Source organism: Hipposideros armiger, unplaced genomic scaffold, assembly GCF_001890085.2.
Source record: "Hipposideros armiger isolate ML-2016 unplaced genomic scaffold, ASM189008v1 scaffold_710, whole genome shotgun sequence".
Lineage (NCBI taxonomy): Eukaryota > Metazoa > Chordata > Mammalia > Chiroptera > Hipposideridae > Hipposideros > Hipposideros armiger.
The window spans coordinates 369,650-395,462 of NW_017732060.1; the positions used below are offsets into that span (position 1 = coordinate 369,650).

Consider the following 25,813-nt stretch of genomic DNA (forward strand, 5'->3'; position numbering starts at 1 on the left):
CACACACACACACACACACACACACACACACACACACACACACACAGTAGGGAGAAAAGAATGCAGAGAACAAAGTAAAAAGTGGCAGGAACTGCCTTAAGGCATGAGGTACCTAACCAGTCAAGAGAAAAATAAGAGTCTGTGACCTAAAGCTATAGATTTTCTAAAATCCAATCACCTAATATTCTGAGCCATCATCTCACATGTTTATAAGTTATAGATATTTAAAACTTTCTCATACAGCCACAGGGAGATTACAGATTCATTAGAAAGGGCTCAGTTGGGACTGTTATAGGGACTAAGAAGCTTAGCTTCCATCTAAAAATCTAAACTAATACCAAAATGAAAGTGTGTAGTTGCAATTGAAGGCATTCCTTTAAAGGTTTACCTGTAAGAGTCCCTCAGCACTACTTAGTACCTGTGAATTGTTCCCAGAGAGCCTGATGCTCCCCGTACCCCCTCACCCCCAGGACCCCATCACCCCTATAACTCTGCCTGAGGGCAGCCATGTTAATTCAGTGCATTAAGTGATCCCTGGGCCTGACAAGGTCAATGTGTGTCTCCTACTACCTGGGAATGAGTTAGGCACTTAGTATCTAAATATTGCCAAGTGCATTAGAAGTGAACAGTATCCCTATTATATGGGAGGTGGGGAGAGAGAGGCACTGGCAGTTAAAAGATCTGATTCGTTTGCAAAACAAATCAGTAAACCCTGTTGCTTGAATATGATTTACATTTTTAAGACAGAATCCAGTATTCAAGCATTCTCAATTCACTAAATGCTTCTTGCTTCTATTCAAAGTAATTTCTGGCTCCCCCATAAAACAAAATCCCTGTATTCCTAGTCTGCATTGCTTTCAATCTAAACAATGCACACTAGTGAAAGTTTTCAGAAACAAGTTCAAAATTGTAAATTGGTAGCAAAGGCCATCAGATCTGTAAAGGGGACTCTGATTTTAAAAGATTTTTCATATCATAGTTGCCTGGGATTTAACAGATTAATATTAAAATTATATTGAATTATATAAATATTTATATTATCTAACATATATCTAAAAATAAGTATATTTAAAATAAGTATTTTATGTATCTTCATTATTTACACACACACACACACACACAGACACACACACACACACACACCACTCACTTCTGTACATTTTCCTTGTGGTGATCTCAGCCTGTCCTTGGGATTAGTCAGTAAAAGTCTGCATGATCTTCCTTAATGGAAGTAGGCCAGAGGGGGAAAGAGGGTCAGCCTCAAGCATGGTACTCTGGTTTTAACCAGAATATGGTCACCTCAGACTTGGGATTTCAGGACTGCAGGATACATGCAGTTACTGGATTCCAAGAAGAGTCCAGGTCAAGATTCCACTGTCATGGGGAGTTGTGAAGTGGGGGCCAAAAGCAGAGGTCTGCCCTGCCAGAGGCTGCACTAAGCCCCAATGAGGAATTCTCCTGGTGGAGAGTGTCATACGTTATTTGCGAGAGAATTTTCAAAGCGTGTCCTTGAGCCTCCTATGCGTCTCCCTTCATTCTCTGGAATGTGGACAGCAGGCTGTGTGGGTCTGACTTGGCGGTTGGCTCCGGCACTTGCAAGGCTCTCCAGTGGTCTGCAGCGCACTCAGAAGATACAGGACATCGTATTTAGTGCGGGTTAACTTCCCCATCTTCCCCATCTCTTGACCCAGGCAGTCGGAGGGCTTTTTCATTATTTTGGTTTTGTTTATTGTTTCCTCTGTTTGTTGGGAGGAGGGAGGTTTGTAGAAGTTGAATTGGAAGGATGAGAAGTAGAGGCCTCCTTGATTCCCCACAGGTACATGGAAAGAAGCATCTTTCTTGACTGCTTTGCTTTGTCAGGGTGTCCTTTGATGAGGCCCTAGTCTGAGGCTCCCACTGGCCTCCATGTTCTTAAGTTTTAGAAAAGGCTACTTACTGGTCATTCTTTTTCTTTGTTTATTTTGCTTTCTCCCATTGGGTTCCCTGGCCTTCCTCTGACAGCGCTTGTTTGCATGAATTACATTCCTCAGAGCCACAAGCTCCAAATTCTTCCAGTCCCTTTGATTCCTGCTGCTGTGATTAGTGGGTCTCTGCCAAATGGGGTGCCTGCTCAGTGCTCCTAACTTGGAGACCTAAAGACATTTTGTAACCTCGTTAGTGAGAGGCTAGTGCTTCATTCCAGGTTAATAACATAACTGCTGTTGAATCATCATTAGCTTTAAAATCATTTGGTTTCCTTTCAACGTGTATAAGGCTACGGAAGGCGGGGAGTTTCGGTTATACTCATGCCAGTTCAGTAACATCAATCGTCCTGGGCAGCGTAGGAGGGGAGCCCATTAGCTCCACTTAAGTTAAATTTACATTCATAAGGAATTTCATAATCATTTGCATAAAATGCATTTCCATCTGTGTAGAAATAACGTACAACAATAATAAAAATTATTCAGATCTCTTAATCATAGCCATTACATTTGTTGTACATATATGTTTTTTTGTGAAGTATGGTTTATGACTGAGAGAGATGAACAATTAAACTTAGAAATTATGTTTTTTTAATCTCTATTCATAAAGATTAAATATTTGCTCCTTTAGTGAATTATGCCTTCATTACAGGTATTGGTAAAACGTTGTGAGACCACTAGAAAAAAATTCAGCTGTTTTAAGAGCACAAGTCTACAAGGGATCTGTTCCCCTGTTTCTACTCATTTTTTATGCATGAAAATCTTGACTAACAAGCAGGTGGGGTGTACTGTACCTAACTGGAACCCTGCATTTATTGATAGTGTGCCTGGAAGTAGTTTTGACTTGGAACTTCCCAAAAGGACCAAAGAGTTTATCAGAAACTATTGAACACACAATCTGTGGTGAAAATTAGGTGCAGTGTAAATACCTATGTATATGGAAGGTTTTCCTTGAAGAACTAGGTAAGGCCCTAGGCAGTGTGGCCAGGGCGTGTTTCTGGTTGCTTGGGGATCCTCCTGTTTTCTTGCTGGGCCTGGTGAATCGGGCTCTTGGCATCTGAGCTTTGTGAACCCTGGAATCTATGTACTGGGGGACACAGACTTTCTGTGGGGGTCTCTCGGCCACTGTTCTCTTTGGCAAATAAATGCATTCACTCTGTGGGATGAAGGTTCTTCCTCACACAGGGAGGATTTTTCTGGAAGATGGGAGCTAAACCTCTTTTGTCCAGAAGAGGCACTTTCTCCGTGAGTGGGCTCTGAACACAGATCTCCCAGTGAGCTGAAGCACGGCTGCCATGATACTTCCTGTGTAACACAATTACATGTCCTCAGAGTGGACTGGACTGGACTGCCGCTTTGCACAATAATCACCTCTGAGCACAGCCCCTCCCCACCCGAGATAATGTTGGTTACATTAGCCAATGATAATACTTTTCCCCCAGGTTTCAAAGTGTCATTCCAGGAAATTGAAGCATAACTTTATTGGCCCATGGCTTCCTCTTTTTAAAGCCATGTTATAAGCTGTTTGCACAGTAAACGTGGGCCTCAGTCATGTTCCATTCTCAGGACTTCCACAAATTAACTGGATCCTTGAACACACTTTCCCTGGCTTTTTCAGGCCTCCTTGTTTTTATCTGTGAAATGAAGTAGTCGGATTAAATGATCTGTAAGTGTAAGACCCCTTCTTAACATCTCACAGTTACGGAAGTTTCGGTTTGTTCTTGTTTTTGCCTTGTGTATGGATACTTAGGAGTCTGTGAAAACACTGTGGCTCTAAGACATACATGCCAACGTGCCATTTTTCCATTCTGTCTCCTCTTTCCTTATGTGAAGGTCTGCTGAGAGAATCTTGCCCACACGCTGGTCATACCTTCCTCATTCTTCCTCATCCTCTCCAAGTGACGTTTTGCACGTCCCTTCTCCACCACCAGCACACAGAGCCACAGGGCACTCACCACTGGCACCATTTGAATGTCCTTCACATAGGTTCCCTTTGGAGTGAAAAGATAACTGGAAAACCATACCGTCTGTTCTAGTCACAGCATCAGTAATGTTCAAATGTAATATTTAAGCATATATGCACATATTTATATTTGATTTGAGGTAGTTTTCCTTTGTGTTTATAATCATAGACTGGGTTTTAATACAGCTCAGCTATTTACTGTTAGGTGACTTACTCTGTTCAAGCCCATTTCATTATGCAATTCCATTTTACATCAAGAATTCAAAGGAGCATATAGATAACAGTTAACACAATGTGTCATTGCATAGGTATTTGATAAATGGCAGAATTACTTGATACGTATTTATTATATTACCATATTTAAGTAATCTGTTTTAAGTTGTATCCTTTTTTCACCCTTTAACATCTCTGAAATTGGAACGTATTTTATAATCTCTAGTGTTTTATGATAGCTGTTGGTGAAGTGGCAGTCAGAAAGTTTCAAGTATCTCTTAATAAAATTATTTTGCCGCTATTTTCCTTTTTGTAGTAGTAGAGTACAAGTAGTAGAGCAAGTAGTAGAGTGATATATGATAAAACCTATGTCTGAATAAGAGCTTTTTAAATAAGTATAAAGTAAAAATTGAAAGTCATAAGGAAGTTATTGTCATTCTTAGTGGTCCCTAAAATAACGGTCCATCTTTAGAGCAATAGCATCGTGACTTTGTGAAATACACTATGTTATCAAATGTACTGTGGGTATGTAATCCGCAAAAAAAAGTGTTTTCCTGTCAAGTTTTGTTCCCCCAAGAACTCAGCCAATTTTTCTTAAATATTGTAATAATGGACCTAGTTGCAGGACTATAATGTTCTCAAAATGCTACTGCTGCCTAAATCATAAAAAATGGAAACGGAGGGCAGCTTCAGCCTGGAACTGTGTAAATGAGGGAAGCATGTGTTGCATCGGGTCGTGTTGGTGTTTTTGTACCGATGCATAGCACAGTCTCTCAGGGTAAGACTGCATGATTAATGGTGTTTATTCTTGACAGAAGCCTCCTTTATTTATCTGCAATACAGTTTAGTGATTTTATCAGGCACCTGAATGAAAAATATTCAGTCATACCAATATTGCAGTGTAAATTGAGTAGAGTCACTTTTTATTATATCTTTCCTCCTTATCATCTGCACAGTAATTTTCTAGCAGAGGTTTGATATGGAAAGGCTGGATTTAGCTGTACTTGACAGAAAGCCTCTTCAATTTCCCCTAAAAGTTCAGGCTGCTCTTAGAAGTGTGTGTGTGTGTGTGTGTGTGTGTGTGTGTGTGTGTGTGTGTGTGTGCGCGCGTGTGTGTGCGTGTGTGTGTAATATATAAACCCTCTCTCTTATCCAAGCAATTTCAGAATTTGAAAGAATAAAGATAAAATGCACAAACCTGGACGGGAGAAGTGTTGTTAATATAAAAACATCTAATAGCTGTGAATTCACTGGTAAAAGCTTCTTTAGTGTTTGAGCTGTGGCTCAGTACTGAGCCTTTTGCATGGCTACATGGCCCCACTTTCTTCTAAACAATTGTCATACAAATCCAATCAGCATAAAGCCAGACCTTTTCCTTTCTCCCTGGAGTAATAGCAAAGTTGTGAGTCCAGATGGCCGGGGGGTGGGGGGTCAGTTGCTGTGGTGACTCATTTGTAGGATACTCAAGTAAGATGTCGCTAAATTTTAAACAAAACTTTATTCAAGTAACAGTGTTTATAATATTAATTGTCAAAATCAATCAATGGCGGACAGGGACAAATGGTTGGAATCATAGAATACATTGGATTTTAGGACCAAAAGGGACTTTAAACCTGGTGGGTGAAATGGAGATCATCTTGTCCAAATCCTCACGTTTTATAGATGGGAAATGTAAAGCCCCAAAAAGTGTTTCCGGCAAGACCAGACTTTCCGAGGGTAATGTGAGCAGATAACTCCGGTATGTCATTTACCCACTTCAGGGCAGTGACATCGGTCCTCACTCATGGATCAGAAGACTTGCTTTCGCTGTGGGGTTGGGAGCGCAGTAGGAGACTGTGGTTCCTTTTCAGCTAATTACCTAACTATTATTAGACAATTAATAATAGTTCTTTGATGGACATCCCTATTATCACTTAAAAAGAAGGATGATTTAAGGAATGAGAGAAAGCATGAGTCAGATAGGGATCAAAAGAGGCAACCCAGAAAACACTCTAGTCAGTAGTTAATAGTAATAATAATAATAATTACGAGGATTATGATGATAATGGTAATAGAGAAAAAGTCCACACCAGCTCCCAGAAGACAAGCCTAAGCTCAACATGCCAGGCTGCTGTTGATAAAGGATTTATTCTAGTTGGTTCTTGAAGTCATGTTTACAAAATATAAATTAAAACAGGAGTCTCATACTCCCCCTGGCTCAGAATTCCAGAGGCAACCTGTCGTTGGCATAAATATCCTCCTTACCTCCTGCAAGAGGACTCAACATGAAGCAAGGATAAATTGTCGGAACCCAAGTTCCTCTTTCTGGTTAATTATTTCCACCCAGTATCTGAAGCTCCCTCCTGGAAGACTTCTCACTTCAATAACAGATCGTGGCTTGGGGCTCTCAAGATTTTGAAATAACTGTTTACCTTAAATTGTTAAGATTTCCAGGTAAATGATACATGCACAGGCTTGTTTAGTTCATTAAGTCAGCAGTTCTGATTGAATCACTTGGGTGTACTTTAGGTCCCCATTCTTTATACCTGGTTGACATCATTGTTCAAATCCAAGAGTTCCTATCACAGGACGTCATGGCTGATAGGATTCTACATTATTAGAAAACGTGACACCTGGACAAGCAAACGCCACATTTCCCAGTTTTCTAGATAGTTCACGGGACTTTGTCATTTGCCGAGTTACTAGACACTGTTGTGTTTGAGTGTGTTTCTATTTTGCTGTGCGTTTTCTTTTTTGAAAAGATCATTACTTGGCTAATTTGAGTGCTGCTTTTGGGATGGAATTGGTAATTCATCAAACTTCAAAAAATAGGATTTATTAGAATGAGTAGAAAATTGGTGGGAATGTCAGAGAAATCAGACTGACATTTTTGTCCCCCTCCGTATTTTTCTTTTCTCATAGCAATGAAGTTCTGAACTAAAACTGTGGAATAACTCTGACCTTGAATTTACTTTTAGAAAAAAAAAAAATCCCACTCATTTTACTGAGATCAAGTAAAGTTACTGATGTATTGACTTTGTTAGAAGTGGTGAGGCGGAGTGCCCCTACCTGACACCAAAGGTGTCAAATACCTGAACTCACCCTGGCTGCAGAACACCCGTGTGGGGTCCTGAGGAAATGAATACACCTTGCGATAGCAAGGCGACTTTGGCCTTAACTAGCCCAGAGCTCTAGTAATAGCAGTGGCAGGAAGGACTGAGTTGGTCGAAGGGACCAGCGGTTACTGAGAACTTACCATGTGGCATGTACCAGGCCGAAGGCTCTAGGTATACTTTCTTGTCAAAAATTAAATAGTGCAGCTCTGCTGCTTTTCCTTGTAGGCCCAACTATCTTTGGAGCAAAGCAGACTTAAAGATTTAGCTTAACCAACCACATCTAAGTCTGAGATCTTGCAATTCTGATATGTAGAACAGCTGATTAAAGGCACACTCCCGGCCACAGGGAGATGTGGAGGAAGAGAGTGAGACAGGAGAGCCCCTGGTTCTCTGGGCCTGGCTGGGTTGGCCTCCCCCAGCTGGAGAAAGAGAGCACACAAAGGAAAAAAGTAACTGTTCAAAGGGAACCAACCTGCTTACTATCTCAGAGAAGGAAGGGAGACAAGGACAGTGTCTGTGTGCTTTGCTACCGCAGACCCGTTGGAAGGCTCTCTGGAAAACAGAATTCCCTCAAGTGTCCCAGAGGCCGAACACTAAGCGCAGCTGTCCATTCCTTCATGTGCATGGTGTAGGGTTAGGGAGAGATTAGCAACCGGACTGAATTCCCCCCTTAGGAACCACAGTTGTTTTCTCATCACGGGGGTATCTCTGTGGACTTTATAAAGGAATACAACATACCGGGGGTGCCAAAAAAATGTACACATTTTAAGAGATGTTATCTATGTATTTTCAAAATTGAATTGAATTACGGTAGAATTGTGTAGTATGACGTTTGCTCAAAAGATAGTGTTAATCAAATGAATGCTAGCCTCATTCATTGTATTTCAATTTTAACATAGTTTTTTCCTTTCCTAAAATGTGTAAACATTTTTTTGGTACCCTCTGTATTAGTTCTTCTAGTAATTAGTCTTTATGATTATTTTAGTTATATAACATAGCAATATAAAATGCATATTATATACTAAAATATATAATGGTTTATATATTAACTATATTAATTAGTTTAACAAAATGACCTAATCAATTTCTTTTACTGGTTTTATTTTTCTCACAAACCTCTATAGTAATTGGGGGAAGAAGAAAAAGAGAATTTCTCTTATTTATTACACTTTGCAAAAAGTGGGGTACCTTTGTATGGAATATTTGGATTCCATTTGGACACCAAAAGAGGGTGCAAAAAATAATGATTTAAAATATACTCTGCACTTATGAAACTAAAATATGCAAAACTGATGACAGATTATTTAGAAACTGGTTTGTCAGCTGCCATTTGGATAAAGGATACTGTCTTCTCCACTGGTGTTGTCTCTCTCTGCCTTGTTTCTAATGTGTTAGAGGCACACAGGGGGCTTCTTTATACATGGGTCAGTTGGGGCAGCAAGAAGACGCATACTGTGAGATGGGGTCATTTAGCTACAAGTGCTTATTCGAACAACACTCGCTCTTAGATGTACGTTCCTTTTACATGGATGCCTTTCACTCCATTTGACTATAAACTCTAAAAGCAGAGACCAAATGATCATATATTATGTTTCTTGCAATCGCCCTATGTGCTGAAATCATAATGGAGTCTTAACAAATGGATGTTTGATAAAATGTATGTCCAATGACTATATTGTTGAAATATTCATTTGTGTAGTTATACATGTAATTTTTAAAAACTGAAATACAATATGTAAATTTGTAAAAGGCCTAAGGCAATTAAAAATACGTGGTACATATTATTTAGCTACAAAGATGAGGAAAATAGAATTTGAAACTGAACCATCTTATCAGTTAGGGTCCTAGCAGTTGAATAGAGTGGATATTTACAGAGGTGTGAACAAGGTGAAAGGCCCAAAAAGTGATCCTAAAGCTCCCAAGACCAGCAAAAGTTGGAAGAGGTTACTGCCTCTAATTCGAAGGTGCAAACAAATGAAGGGAAAGCCGAGTGAGCGAGCCGGAGCCCAGGACTAGAAGTTGCGCTTCTGGAGAGGTAGCCAGCGGGGGAGGAGTGCCACCGGCGGAACTGGAAGTGGAAGAGGAAGTGCTAAGAAGAGGAGGTGACTGAGCTGATGCCCTGACTTCTCGTCCCTTCACTGCCAGCTCCTGCCAGTGCCTCTCATTAGAAAAATCCAGAGGGAAAGTGAGCCACCCGATTCAGACCCAGTCTTCCTGGGCAAGCTGTAGTTCTGGGGTGAAGGAAGGCAAGGGGGAAGGAGCTGGCATAGTCCTCTGTACATCTCAGGGTCACATGATGATTGTGGGTGAGGGGTTATCTGGAAGCTCACCTGGAATAAAAGAAAAGATGAAGTCCAGGACTGGGCACATTTCCGAGTGCCTAGTGTATTAGCCGTGGACGTTTTAGTTATTTGTTCACTGTATGGAAAGCAAAATTTTTATTGCAAATTTTGGATTATTAAAACGGTGCTTTTTGAACAATTAGTTAGTTAAAAATACATTATAAGGGATAACTCCCCTTTGTTCTTTGTGTTGCCACTGCTTGAATATGAAGAGTATCTATTTGTTATAGAAAGAACAAAATCAAACAAAAAAATAATTTATGTAAAAAAAGAACATTTCAGTTTTTTGGTAGTTTGGAGCCTTCATGCAAAGATGTGAGGGTATGTGTACATTTCCAATGTTCCAAGAAACATGAAAGCAAATTGTAATAATCCAGCATACAAACTAGTTTAATGCTCTCATACTGGGTTATGCAAGTGATTAAGTACTGTGATTTTAATCTTGGTGTTTTAGTAACCGAATAAGATCTATGAAAAGACAGTAACAAATTAGATTATTTAATCGTATTTTATTCTAAGAGGTTATTCTCTGCAGTTTGGTTTTATTTTTAAGTTGATCATAAGATAATGTTTAAAATGCTCCAATAAAAACCCCATACTTTTAATTGTAATCTATTTTCATGACCTTTAAAAAATTAATCTGAAGTCAAATGATCTCCACAAAGACACAATTTTGTATTGCTTTACTGTCTTTTTGGAGAAAATAAAAACAATTCCCACCTTCTTTCTTGTCTGAAACTGTCCTTCTTTTAGCCATTGGGCAATATGGTAACAAATGACAGCCACTCTAAGTCTTCATGGCCTTGGTAAGACGAATGGGTGAAGACAATGTGAGGGCCGTCATCCCTGAGTGGCCGTGCTGAGCCCTGTGTGCGTGCGTGTGTGCGCCAGGACGCAGAGGCAGTGGAACAGCAGTGCCCTGACAGCCCGGCACTGCTGGTCACCACACTGCAGTGTGTGTGACATTGTTCAGAGGCTCACAGTCATGGTTCTATACCCTGGCTACAACATAAGAGGCCTGGAGTCTCTGTACCTGGAACTGTTCTAAGTTTCAGTGTTCTTCCTAGAATGCTTGTTTCTTGCTTTGGTTTTTCTCCATGGTTTGTGCTCTCTCTCCTTCAGCACCCTTGTCCAGCCCCAGAACAGAGAGAAGGGAAAGCTACAGGCAGAGAAAGTCACTGGAGGCCAACAGCAGTCTTCCATTTTTGTGTGTGTACCTACTAAAAATAGAAACCAAGAAAGGGACACCTCTAATTTTTTTCCTGGTGTTACTGTAATCCTCAAATGCGGACTTTTAGCCAGCTTGGCAAATATTTGCAGGTCAAGTATGTGAAATAATATATGTCATTTATATGGACTTCCCCACACCTCTCATCTCCTTCTTCCGTAGGATTCACCCCTTTCGTCATAATCTTGAATGGCTCTTGTGCACAGTAGTGAACACATATCTGCTTATTAAATTTAAGGAGCTTAACCTTCTCTCTCAAATTTGCTTTCCAGTAAACAACCAAAAAAATAACTGATAAGTGACCTAGCTACCAGGAATTTGGAAGTGGCTCTGTTAGGTAATGTTAAAATCAGCTTTATTGAAAAATTGTACATACACAGAGCATGCCAAAAAAAAATGTATACACATTTTAAGAAGGGAAAAAAGCTGTATTAAAATTGTAATACAATGAATGATGCTAACATTTGATTAACGCCATCTTTTCGGCAAACGTCATACTACCCATTGCTACTGTAATTCAATTCAACTTCAAAAAGCAATACATAGATAACATTCTCTTAAAATGTGTACATTTTTTTTGACACCCTTGGTATTTATATCTATGTCAGGTGATGCTGGGGCCTTTGGGGTTCAAGGTTGGGTGCTTAGCTTTGGTGGTTTAGAAACTCAGTTTTGTCAAGCTTTAGCACTAGACAAGTGTCATGCTAGCCCAACTCACAAGAGCCTGATGTGGAAACAAAATTAATCAGTGATCAACTTCCAGTGAGAAACTGAGCAGAAAGGACACTGGAACACTGTCTCCAAAAGTCTTGCCATGTGGACATCTGTTTACTGAGTTTAGAATCTCACACACACACACACACACACACACACACACACACAGAAGTTTTGTGGTATGGTTTGACAGCCCCCAAGAATATCAGCAACCACTACTATTTACTGAGTTCCCAGTGAAGGTCAGTGACTACAGCCCTGAGATGAAGTGGAAGTATTATTGTTCCATTTCGTGTGTAAGTGAACTTCACTTAGTGACAGTCAGTGAAGAGTGGATTCAAATCCAGTTCCTTCAGATCTCTTGTATCTAATTACTGAGTTCCTGTTCTTTACTACCTCCTTTGGTTTGATGGTTTTACTAAATAAGGGAGGTCCTGGGAAACCAAATATCAGGTAGAGGAGCAAAGCATAAGATTTGCTTTGAAAAGAGGGTTCCAGTGTTTCAGTGTTTGAAAATCACATAGTAAGCTGTATGTGCCATGCCTAACATGCATGTACATATGTATTTCTGTGTATGTGTATATGTCAGTATATATGTCTATATTATCTATGTGTATAGATTAGGAGGGAAGTGTATTAGCATAGTAGTATATGATATATACAGAAATAGAGAGAGAGCATTATTAGGTACCACGCTCTGTACACGAGGCTCTCCTCATATTCACTTGTCATGACTCCATGAGGTTTGGACCATTAAGGACTAGGAGAGGGTGGGTATGGCAGCTGAGGTCATACAGCTGCCATCTACACTGGTTTCCTTGCAGAAACCCAGCCCTTCATGGTCCCACTGCTTTGGTGGACTGACTAACCTGTCTCCAGAATTCCCAGTGACCCCTCACTGGGTAACCCATATTAAATGTTCTCCTATTCATATCCTGGGGATGGCTGGACTTTGAACTAGGTGGTTCCCTTCTTTAGGGCAGGTGATTAACTTACAGCTTTCTTGTGTTGCTGTCTGAAGGCATGTCCTCCCACTAGGTTAGAGCTGGATAACCCGTATGTGCTCAGGGTCATCACTCTGGAAGTGGCAAGTGTGATTATGACATTCCCAGAGTAGGTGACGTTTCCTGACTTCTTGTCCGGGAGGAATCAACCCTCTTCTCGGTGGTGTTTCTTACTGGTGTTCCTGCCAGGGAAGATGTGACCAGGTCTTGGTTCGTTCCCATGGCCGTGCTTTTAATAGTTGCCCTCAGTCAAATGAAAGTGAAGGCCTGGGTGCAGACATCAGACTGCCACAGCAGGGTTTTGAGAAGAGAAAACTGTCACTTGTCCTCTGGCTTCCTTGCTCCTTTGGGACTGGTGACTGCCCAAGCCCCACCTCTATATTTTCCATGTTGTTCTAGATGCTGATTTTCCCCCATGCATGAGTCTTCAAAATGGAATCTAGACCTCTAAGAATATTCTTACTACCCTTCTCAATTCTGGAATTTCAGAAAAATAACAGGTTTCAATTTTTGTCTAAACTGAAACGACAAGAAAAGCCATTGCCTTCACTGATTCCGACTTCATATTGTTTGGACCCCATTTGTCATGGATCACAAAAGCTTGTCCAGGACGTGTCAGCTCAGGATTTCTTGAAATGTCTACTTTTCCACATTTCTGCTGCACTGGTCTCTCATCGTGTATCTACAAATAAGTTTATACTTTGTAATAGTTACTTCTTGAACCAGATTGGAAGGTTGATTTTCTTTTCTGGTAGAATATGAATGAGTGAACTGGAGTATCGCAGTGCTCTAAGGTAGAACATGTCTAAATGGGGCTTAGAATTCAACCAGTAACACAGAGCCCACTTGTTTTGAAGTAGAGAGCTAAAACAGGATAGAATAATAGGTTATATCGATTTCTATTTAAGTATAAGTAATTTCACTAATTCCTGAGTGGGTGTGGAAAGCCTCAAGTTTTTCTGAAAAGAAATAGCTATTTTTTGGTGGTGAGCTCTTACTCTTCCCTCATGTAAATTTAGAAAACTGGATTTTATTTTACTTCACCAAAAGTGGAACCTGAATAACAAAAAGCCTCTTTTTTTTTTTTAGTTTAAAATGTAAAAATAAGAAGGAGCTAGTGAGAAAATCCATCCCCCTCCCCATAGTTCAGCCTCTTTTATTTTCTACTGAGAAGTGAATATGAGTAAAACCTTTTATTTTCTTTTATTTTCATTATCTGATCATTGGTTTAATTTATTTCAGTGCCTGTGCTGTGCACTTGGTGGAGCTGGCTTCTTCCAAGATTGTATTCTGACGGGGTGATGGGGCCAGACCCTGGCAGCCAGAACGCACTTGCTTTGGGAGGCGTCTCCCCTCCCTTTCATTTACTCTTAGAGCCAGAGGCAGAAGAGGAATTTGCCGTTCTCAGTAGATCTGTCTCTGTCTCGGCTTCTCCTTTTTATGGGCATACCCTCCGCGAATGAGAAAATGGAGAGCACAAGTGTTGAGCCTGTCATGGCCAGTTCACTGGCTTATCCACACAAAACATTTTCTATTAGAGAAGGAACAAGGCCGGGAGGAGCACTGCACAGACTGCCGTTCTAGAAATGCCTGTTCTTGGGGCTTCAGGAGTGGCTGTGAGGAAGGCGCCCCCGGGGTGTGGTGGCAGCAAGGTGTGTGTGAGAGTTTGTCTCCAAAGGGCAAAGCCTCCATTCTGCCTTAATTCACTCTAACAAGGCTTGAGCTTGATCCAAAACCCGCTCTTTTCCAACTGTCTAATCCCGGGAGTGCTTAATTACTAACTGTTCACTGAACGTGGCTAATCAGGATGCCATGTGAAAACTGAGTGTGAGAGGAAGCTGGCACTCAGTGCTGCTTTCCGGAGCGGAGAAGTTACCTTCAACACAGTGCAACCCAGATCTGTAAAACAAGTCTCGTTCTCCTTGAAGACCCTTAGCCATGAAGCCGGGGCATGGACATAATAGTGTGTCTGATTTCACGTTTCTCACACGCTTTTGCACTTAGCTTTCTTATTTGTGGGTAACTGCCATGTGCATGCTCAGACCCAGTGCATTTGCTTTTTTTCCCTTTCCTTCTCTCTCTCGTCTCTCTCTTGAATGCAGCACCACGATGCTGAGAGTTAAGTTTTGAATGGTGCAATTAATGTTCAGGTCAAATGGAAAATATAACCTCAGCAATTACTTTCAGCTCAGATGCCTGTTTAGACCTTTATTTTTCTATATTCCAGGTGCCGTGAAATGTCTCAAAGGTCAGGTTTTTTTTTTGCCCAAATAATTTTATAGTAGTGTTCTACTTGCATTATATCACTGTGATTTTAAGATAATAGTACTAGAAATGTAAATGCCTGATGTTTTCTCCCCCAAGACACCTTGAATACACTTAAAATCTTTTCTTTCACAGATAGCTTCTGCCTATGGAGACATTCATTTCATGCATCCCTATGTATCTGGCTTTCTTTTTACCTAGGCCTTCTGCCTTATCTAGTAGCCCGACGTACTCGGACCTGCCCTTCATTCGGATCTCCCCGCACCGGAACCCTGCTGCCGCTTCCGAGTCCCCCTTCAGCCCTCCGCACCCCTACATCAACCCTTACATGGATTACATCCGGTCCCTGCACAGCAGCCCGTCCCTGTCCATGATCTCAGCGGCCCGGGGGCTGAGCCCCACGGACGGTAAGTGTCAGACCACCGCATTCTGCTTCCAAATCCCCCATTACTCCCCATGCCTCACCTGGACGTGGTATCGGGTAGTTCTGATGTTTATTGAGTGTTTCTTACGTGCCAAACACTGTGCTGACTGCCTCAGTGCATACTCCCGTTAGTTACAACATTAGGACACCTCCATGCGGGCGGAGCTGTTACCCAGTGCAGATAGCAGTGTGCAGAGCGGCCCGGTAGCTAGTCCACTGCGAGTGGCAGGGATGGAACTCGAAGCCAGGTCTCAGTGACTGCAAAGGCCCTGCTCTCATCCACTGCTCTGTTCTGAAGCTCCATGTGTGTTTAAACTGGCCCTGGAGCTTATCATGCAACGTGCGTGTATAATAGTGCATTTTGCTCACCATCCGGCATTAACTTTTACGGTCTGCATTTATACAGATGTGAGCAGTGTGTCTCAAACTCCAGTGTGCATACGGATCACCTCAGATGGTGATAAAATGTGATTCTCTGTGGGATGGGTCCAGGTGGCACTTGAGGTTCTGCACTCTGGAAAGCTCCCAGGTGATGTCTATGGTGCCGGTCCATAGACCAGGCTGAATAGCAAGGTCTTAGAGAACATGATGGTTCAGACCTGCTGATGCACGTACCTTCTATCCTTGATCTTGCCAGACAGAAATTGGAAGAGAGATGTGGTGGGAAAAGAAACGAACTTTGACTTTAATTCTGTAATATCTGATTCTTATGTTAGGCTCTCAGGGATCCAATTCTGGTTGGTTGTTATGCTCTCAATTACTTTCACATGACTCTTTTTAATCGGAGTTGTATATTATGCAATTGACAAGTTCTAAACCAGCGGTTCTCAACCTGTGGGTCGCGACCCCTTTGGGGGTCGAATGACCCTTTCACAGGGGTCGCCTAAGACCATTGGAAAACAAAAAGATATTTACATTACGATTCATAACAGTAGCAAAATTATAGTTATAGAGTAGCAACGAAAATCATTTTATGGTTGGGGGTCACCACAACATGAGGAACTGTGTTAAGGGGTCGCGGCATTAGGAAGGTTGAGAACCACTGTTCTAAACTGTTCCTTTGATTCAGGAAAGGCATTTCCCATCACACGCATGTGCATGTAAACGGACTTGCCCACAATGGCTGGAACCCGAATTAAGGTCCAGAGTCGCAGAAGCCTTATTGATTGCACAGAGTGGCTTATGAGTTCTTTGCAGCTGGTCGCTCAAATCACTGACTGGTGCTTGTTTCAGAGCACAGAGAAACACCGTACACTGACTCTCACTGAGCAGTATTTGATGACCCGACACTGTCCCCATTCTCCAGGCAGACCACTTTCCGAGGCTGGCTGTGCATGGTGGGGTAGTCGCCGGGGAAACTGATGAGGTTGCTCAGTAAACATGTACTCAGTTGTACCTCTAGGAGTAGCACTGCTTCGGGAACAGCTTTCAGCTCATTGTTTTTCTTCTGATTCAATGCAGTGAATACACTTTGTAAGGTTCCTAAAGAATGGTTTACCATTTGGTCAAGATTCACATTATTTTTCTTTCGGTTTTATTGAGATATGATTGACATAAGCACTATGTAAGTTTAAGGTGTACAGCGTATATTGTGAAATAATTACCACAATAAGTTTAGTTGGCATCTATGATACAAAGAGGAAAAAGAAAAAAATATATATTTTTTTTCCCCTGTGATGAGAACTTTTAGGATTTACTCTCTCAGCAAATTTCAGATATACCGTTTAGCAATATTAACTATATTCATTATGTTGTACATTACATCCCTAGTACTTATATATCTTATAACTGGAAGCTTGTAAGATTCATACTTTTAAAATAAAACTATCAGAGAGGCAAATGAGAGTCAAATGCGAGTTAGTTCTGCTTAGGATTTGGTTTGACAGTGGGAAAAATGGAGTACTTGGGAGTTCCTGCAAATGACTAACCAGGAGAACAGAGGGCGAGAGGGGTCCTGGAGGTTAGCTAACAACGGACTTGAAATTGTGCCTGGCCCATGGGGATTTAGTTGGGCCACTGGAAAGTGATACTTCTAGTTAAAGCATCTTCTCTTCTGTTACCCACAGTGTTTCATGATGAGTATGAATAAGACATTTTTTTTATTCTTTTTTTCTGCTTTCCTCTTCCTGCTTCTTAAGCATCCAATTAATACCCAGTCAAATAAAGTCAGGTCACTAATATTTCTCTCTTGTGATCCAAGCTTTTAATAAACATCTATATTTATCATGTATAGAAAAGTCTGGGCACAAATATAAAACAGAAGGCTATTGTGAGAATGCTAGTGTTTCTGCATAATTGCAAAACTAACTTTTATTGATAGAATGCTGTGCCAATTAGCACTTGACATGCACCATTGCATTCACTGCCCCAACAACGTCAGGGAGCAGTAACAGGTGACATCATGGAGCAGTAGCAGGTGATGCTGGCTTTTGTATCCAGATCTTTGGACTCTGGAGACCTCTCAGAACTGCTGCAGTGTCCTGCCATTTTTGCACATAAATTGGCAGGTGGAAGCCCGTTATTATCCCACTCTTATAAAGCTGATCTTACCAGTAAATTGCTCTAGATTGGCAGGTACAGTTTCGTTTTGATTTTGTAATGAAAAAAGCTTTTAAATTATGGAATACAAAGTTGCAGCTTATCGCCCAGTTGTGTGTTATTATCTGTGCTGCCCTTTCCATGGTCCTGCCCAGTCCTCCAGATAGTGAGAGCCTGCCAGAAGGCTCAGGAATGTTTTACATATGTCTGGAGAAAGATCATACTTGTCTACGTTGTCGACTACTGTAAGAAATGTGAACACGATTTGATATAAGAAACGATTTTATTTTGTGAGGCGAACAAGAGAATGAGGTACGCACATATGTAAATTTTCATTATTTTGAATTCTTGGTGATTTCTTTAAACTGTGGGCCAGGAAGGGGGGCCCAAAAAATAACCTCCTCCCAAGTTCTTCTAGTTGGGCTAATAAATTAACATGAGGCAGATCAACAGGGGAGAGTGTCCACAATTTATCACGGATGTTCATGCGGGGGTGCCATCAGAATATGAGACCTGGAGACGCATTGGGCTTTGAGGTTTCCATGCCATCCTGGACAAAGGAGAGGGAAGCAGGGGTCTGGGATTTCAAAGGGAAGCGGGCAGTTTACAGGTAGACAAGAAAGAGCAAACATGTGGTAAACAAATTCTTGGTGGGTCACCCAGAAACAGTGGGACACAGAGGGGTGTCCAACAAACAGGCTTGGCTGGATTTCTCCCTCTCTGCCACTTTTAGTTTATAATATGATGCTAAGGTGATGCTCCTATCCTTTAAGCAGGTATTTCTGTCTGAATTCCTTTAGGCAGGCAAGGGGAGGGTTCTTTCTGAATCCTTTGTTTCTTAACACGAGCTTAAAAATCAGTACCGCAAAAGGTATATTTTGGGGTGTCAAAACTTCATTCTCCTTCAAAACTAACCTCAAATATTTTGTAGTATATTTCATTTTCTGTATTTTCCTTCAGTTTTATTTTCAAATAAAAGGTATGTGGTACATGTAAGTGAAAGCATAATTTGAGTTAAAGGATTTTTACTAGAATGAGCTGATGTGGACCTGTGACCTCCTGTCATCAAGTAAGCACGCTTTTCTTGTGTCCCCATCTAGCGCCCCACGCTGGAGTCAGCCCAGCAGAGTACTACCATCAGATGGCTCTGTTAGCCGGCCAGCGCAGCCCCTATGCAGACCTCCTTCCCACAACTGCCACTGCTGGCGCTGGGGCCATCCACATGGAGTATCTGCACGCCATGGATAGTAAGTGTGTGTGTGTGTGTGGGGGGGGCGGGGGTGCGTTCTGCAGTTCTGTGGGTGGCAGGTGTCAGCTCATGAAATGGAGAGGAAGACACAAAGATTAGGTGACTGTATAACTTTACAAACCAGAGGAGGAGGAGAAACCTGTGGTGCTCTGGATCTCTTGATTTCCTAGGAAGCGGCCACAGATTTGGCCATCTTCGGACTCCCTGTTTAGCTCAGGGGAACAAGCTGGAAGATGTAGGCAATTGTGATATGGCAGATATACAAAAACGACCCTGCCTCGAATGTCTTTATAACAAAACAAGGAAACATATTTGATTCCGTGAATGTACTTTGCCCAGTCATCCCTGAGTTTTATAAATTTTATGCCTTAAAATTAATTTTAAAGAAATACCTGTACTTGGTTTTACATTTTTCTCATTTGATTTTCTTTGCCTCGTATTTTCTTTACATTAAAAATATTTCACTAAGACCTTTTATCTAGGAAAAATAAAAAGCACTTCCAAATTAGGAAGGGCTGTTTTTGGTACACAGCAGTGGAAGAAAATGGGATCGTTAGATGTGTTTTATGTAACTTTTTTTTGGGTCCCTCTAAGCTTGTGATGATTCCTTTGGATCACTTACCAAGACATATAGACAAACGAGGCTATGATTATCACTTTTCAGGACACCCAAGAGTTCTCATTTATTCAGATTCTTGGAGTCCACATCCATTTGTCAGGTGCCAGGAAGTGACCCGGAAACATCATCCAAGGTGTACATCAATTAAAGCCACTGTCCTTTGAATATGACAGTCATGTGACTTCAAGTAGTACATATGCTTGAGGTTTTATTTGTTTTTTTCTAGCAGCAGTGATTGACTTGTGCTATTCCATTTATAGTTTGTTTCGATTCTTTTGTGAAAAGGGTATACATTTGTCAGCTCTAGCAGTAGTTAGTAATCCAGTCCTCAGGCCTGGGAAAGCGTCACACAGAGTAAAGTGTACAGCCTTGTCTTACTGTCGTGAACCGCTTGGCTGTATTACCCAGGAACGTAAGCACTGGTTTCCAGTGTGGCGTTCATTACCACACACAAAGTGAAAGAAATGTACTGCATCTTCTGCAGGGCTTTTGTTGTTCTGCTCAGTAGAGTGGAGAGCTTATGTTTCAGATTCATCATAACCACATTGCAATTAGGGATTGTTGGGAGAAAAATGTTTGGTGTTATTATGCAAATTAGTTATTTAAAATCTCCAAATAAAGAATTAAAATAAGACAGAATCCTTGGAAGGTCAGCCCATATTACTTTCCTTATTTGATGAGAATGTGTTTAGTCAGGCAGTGGCAGTTTTTATCTAAATAAAGGATGAAGCTACCCTTTTACTTTGTAAAAACTAATTAAAGGAATTTTAATTTGCCTAAATATATGGTAAATTGATTGTCATTAAGTAGGAATTTAGATGTCCTATCATTCATCACATAAAAGGAAACCTCCTTTTTCTTTGTCAGAATTTTTTATTAGAATAGAGAAACAAAACAATTAACAGAAAGTCAAATCAGAGAGGTAGGTCTGTGTTGGAACAATAAGAATGCTTGGGCTTCTAGTTAAGGAGGAAGCGGTTTGACCAGTGAATACTTGGGCCACTGCTCTCTCGGCTGTTTTGAAAATGCTCACCTTGTCTCCTGTCCCTTCATCACAGGATCCCAATCACTGTCCCACAGGCAATGCTGCCTTTATCTTTCTTTGCTTGGGACGAGCACATTAAATAAAGGATTGCAAAGTGCTTAAAGTGCTGTATTCCTTCTCTCTAAAATAACCGAAGTATCTAGTTAAACAGAGTGTTAGGAAGAGTACCAGAATTTAAGAGACTTTTCCAATAGCAAGTGAAATAACTTACAGTTCCTGCATTGGATGTATACCTGCAGTAGAGAGCCAACTTGGAATCTAGCTGGTCTCTCTGACCCATTGTTATAGGTCTTTGGGACTCTTCAGACTGGTTTCAGCTGAGCACCTGACTTTTAAATGTGCCACCAGTGGGCATTGTTTGGTTCCAGCCAGCTTTAGGAGAGAGAGTTTCTGTGTTGCATGTCAGAATGAACATATTTGTTTTATGGCTCTAATTCTACGTTTTGGGATTTGAGTGATCTTAAAAGACAGGAGAGCAAGTAATATATCCCTATAAGGAACATATTAGAAATGAGGGCTCCTGAAAACCACACTGTTTATATTGGTGGAAACTGACTTATATAAGTGCCCATCTTGGAGGGAAAAACAGAGGAGCTGGACCAGCCAGGCCTAGTGCAACTTGAGGGTCCATGGATGGACGGAGTTAGGCACCTGCTTTGTCTTTGGAGATGTGAGAGGAATATAAGGCCTCTAGTGTTTTATAATATCAGATGGCCTCTTTATCTAATTAGTAGTTTAAAAAGTTAAAGCTGTTCCAGGAATCAGCTCTGTGCAGATTATCTTGCTGTTCTAACTCTGCCAGTGATCACCGAGTCCCAGTGAGTTCCAGCAGGAAGGTTATTGTTAAGGATTATATGGACGTCCACCATGAGTCTGCTTTGTCCTTGGAATCCTTTGCAAGTGGAATGTATTTCTTCACTGAAAAACCTCTCTGATAAATTAGCCTCTCAGAGTGAGTAAATGTGAAACATTTATGTGTAAGGCAGATGCCATGATAAAAGTAGGGTGCTGATCTGAGCACTAGAAGATGTGTACATAGTTGGGGTTGCTGTTTTTGTACTAACATGCCCTAAATCAGGCTGGTAATGAAACTATTCTGAATGAAGAAACTCAATTTTAAATGTGCCTGGAAGAAAAATTTTAGTAGGTTCCACATTCATCATTCAAATTGGTTTTCCAGTTTTATATATAGATGGTACCAACTTACTAAGTTCCAGTTTGTGGGTTATTTTTTTATTAACTATAAAGTATATTATCTGTAGAGCCTTTATATTCCTCTGTTTCATTTCATTAAACTAAAGCATGGTGGTTTGTTATCTTTTGTCAAGGTCCACCTCTGATGAAGAAAATATTCCCAATGTATTTTCTGGGACCCAGTGCCTAGACATTTTTATATAAAGAAGGCTTACCTTTTACTCCAATGCTATGGGTACCATGAAATTGCCATGTTCCTGTAAGCAGGCATACCCATGCTCTGACATAGAAAATCTTTCATTATTATTTACAAGTAATTGTGGTTTATTTCCCTCTTAATCTACTGGGATTATGTTCTCATTCTTTCATTAAACTTTAGTTTGGTGACTCTGTAATGTCACTGTGACCTTAGAAAAGGCAGGTGTGGGCCAGTGGCCACAATCATAGCTATGCCCTGAAATTCAAATCTCTAATATCTACCAAATTGAAGGCATAGGGGCATTTAGTTTTTAACTCTCCAGGTATAAGGCATTGTAGTAAGTTGGCATGCATTTAAGTGTGAGTTACTGACCTCCACGTTAGAGATGCGTTGGTGGAATCTTCTTGAAGGTGGAAAAAAATTCTAATAAATATCAAGAATTAATAAGTCCAGAGAACTAAAATAGACTCATCAAATCTCATTATAATGCTTACACAATATTTTCCCTCTCCACCTTGGAAAATCTATAAACAAATCACATCCTAAGATTTTCAATGTTTTGGGGACTTATGCTGTTAAACCATGGGGAAGTCAGGGCCAGGCTCCTCACTCTTGGCACAAGTGGGGCGGGATGAGTGTTCGTTGTGGGGGTGCCCTGCACACTGCAGGGTTCCAGCAGTATCCCTGGCCTCTCCCCGCAAGATGGGCTAGCACCCCGTGAGTTGCGATAACCAAAATGTCTCCAGATGTTGTCACATGTCCCCTGGGGGCAGTATCGCCCCCCCAATCGAGCATCATTAATTTAAGATAATGTATTTATCAGTTGTTTTAGTAAAGCTTTAAGCATACGGTGGATCAGATAACTACAGAAATAGTGGGGGAATGAGGCCATAACCAAGCTGAATGTTGTATCTTAGGGTGCTTTAATTCATTTTTCCTTTGGTTCATTGCCTTAAAATGGTGCATGTTGGGGTGGGAGGGTGGTATGTTGTGTAACTGTGGGAACCACTGTCTTTGTTGCTTGTGGTGAATTAATGATGGGAATATCTAAGGAACCGTCAGATTTATAAATCACTAGAAATGAGAGGGATAGCACATAAAAGTCTTTCCCTTTTGTTTAGTAATTTATCATTTTGCCTGCACATTAATAAACAGAGCTCCCCTGAGGTAAGCCCCTGGAAGATAAATATTTCTCCCTAATTTCCTCAATTGTAGCCAGTAGATCACAAGTGGGAAGAGAGATACTTGTCATCCCAAGTTGCCACTTCTTACCCTTCACTCCTTGCACACAGATGAGTAGCAGTAAATAGAAGGTACTGAATGCAACCACAGGTAATCAGGTTCTGTTTTGTTTATATAACAGGCACCAGATTCCCCAGCCCCCGGCTGTCAGCCAGGCCAAGCCGAAAACGTACACTATCCTTATCACCACTGTCCGATCATAGCTTTGACCTTCAGACCATGATAAGGACGTCTCCCAACTCCTTGGTCACAATTCTGAATAATTCCCGCAGCAGCTCTTCAGCAAGTGGCTCCTATGGTCACTTATCAGCGAGTGCCATCAGGTATGTGTTTTCCCGAAGCTGTTCTTTGTTTCTCTAGCAAAACGTCAGTGCTTGACTGCACCTGGATTTGTGTACTGAGTACCTGTGACACTGGGCCTGACCCGGGACTCCAGAGTTAATTATTGGGCCAAACATAACTTTTTTTTTTTTCCTCCCCCCCACTCCCCCCCCACAGACATTAGTCAGTAGCCCATCTTTAGAAGCAGTAGTTATTCAGTCAGGATGAAATCCACTGTGTAGAGAAATGAATATGGTACATCTTTTTATCTCAGCTCCTCTTACCGATTGTAGTTCTCCAGTGGAAAAACTGACCTCATACCTGCTTGTGCAGACATGCGAGGACAGGAGCCGAAATCAAAGGCCAGGCATAATTCACGCCTGCTACAAGGGGGAAGGTGTGCCTGGGGGTGGGGGTTGGGGGGAGGTGACAGCAGGGTCTTCAGTCTAATGGAAAATAAGTGCTGGTGAGATTGGAAGGCATACCTATCACAGGACATCTAGAAAAAAAACCTATTAGCTATAGTAAGATACCATATTTACCAGAAATGATGAATACCATTGGTTTTTCCAGAATGTTCTCAATTATAGTTTTAATTCTTTTCTTGTTCAATTACCAGCAGTGCTCCTTGGCAGGCAAGTTAGTGTTTAAATATTATAAATCTCCATTTTGATATGATGTCATTTTCTGCAGTGTTTCTTTGTTTTTTTAATATGGTCAAATAAAGTGTGGTAAGTTGGAGCAAAACAAATGACTCACTTTGCTTACACCATAGCAGTCGGGAGATAGAAAAGGGTTCTGGGGATGTTTTCAGGATGAGCCTCTGTCGTCACAAATATAGCTTGGAGTCAGGGATATCTAGTCAGATTCCAGCTTTGGCATCAACCAGCTGTGCACAGCTGTCACCAATCGGCTCTCTGATGTTCAGTCTTCACATTTGTAAGCCACAGATAAGATATCTGTTGTGTAGGAAAGGGACACATGTAGTTAAAACTGGTGTGGCTCTCCAGTGCCAGCATGAAGACCCTGACCCATGGGCAAAGCCTCACGGCAGCTGACCCTAGATGGGCTGGCCACCCAGGAGATGCACTCCCAGGGCCTGGCTGTGCCACCCATCATCATCCCAGCCTGGCTCTGATGTAATGCCCATCTCAGACCTGTAACCTGGCTGTTTTGCACTCCTGGCAAATACCCCTGGGGTCATAGGATGCCATTGGCCATTGACCATATGTCAGTTTGCTGAAATTATATAATCATGTGGCTTGAATAGACATCATAGCATTGAAGTAGAGAAACGTGGCACATAGTGCTATGCACACAGAATCACCTCGTGAGCCTTAATCCCTCTTGCTTCTTCTGCGTGTTTCATCCCTCTTGCTCTCTGCCCAGCTGTCTTGACTTTTTACAGCATCTAAAGGACTTAGAATATGGTGTGCCAGTGGTCACATTGTTGGTTTTGTTCTGACCCCATCATCTCACTGGCTGCTTGATCTCACCTTTGCCCAGGTCATCTAGTACCAGACCAGTACTTGAAAAACTATCAGTGTACTGACTTGAAATTATCCTTGTCCCCTGCCTCCAAGGAACTGCAACAGACCCCATGATTGTCATTGGAGCTGGAAGAAGAGGTCCTGGGTACCTTGTGGCAGTCACGGCCCCTGGGTCATCACAAACTCACTTTCTTCTGTGCCCTAGGCTCCTTTCTATTCTGTCTTCTCTCTTGCTGCGTTACCTCTCATTCTTCAGTACACATCCACTGTGTGATAGGAGGAGACGTAGCTTTTAATGCATATAAGGTAATACATATAACCCAAGATGAGGTGCGCTTGCCATAGAATACAGTAATGAGAATAAATATCATGAGCACCACTTGCCAGCCCTTTAGCTAGAGAAATATTAGCGCTTTGCTTGTCCTGTTCTGAGTTTCCTTTTGTGAAATCTAAAAACTGACTTGAGGAATAATTAGTGAGCAGTAGGACCAGTGGATGACAGGGAAAGGGAGGAAGCATGAAGGGATCTAAAAGGGTAGTTCGCTTGCTCAGGAGTGAAGGCTGCAAGAGCCAGTGTGCACTTAGGATGCGCTGAGGCTCTGCTGGGTACCAAGTGACACAGCAGGCGCAGCGCACACTCACTCTTTTGTCAGCGAGTTTGGAAAGCAGAGTGTTATTTTTGTTCTGTGCATCAGCGCAGTGGGGCT

The 25,813-nt window shown here is 41.5% G+C and overlaps 1 protein-coding gene across 1 annotated transcript in view; it reads left to right on the plus strand.

The window, feature by feature from the left end:
• GLI3 (GLI family zinc finger 3) overlaps positions 1-25,813 on the plus strand; it is a 287,264-nt gene that overhangs the window by 181,866 nt on the left and 79,585 nt on the right. The window contains exons 5-7 of the mRNA XM_019627118.1: positions 14,987-15,192; positions 18,848-18,994; positions 23,417-23,618. Of these exons, the coding sequence (XP_019482663.1) occupies positions 14,987-15,192; positions 18,848-18,994; positions 23,417-23,618 (555 nt within the window). The remainder of the gene's footprint in view (positions 1-14,986; positions 15,193-18,847; positions 18,995-23,416; positions 23,619-25,813) is intronic.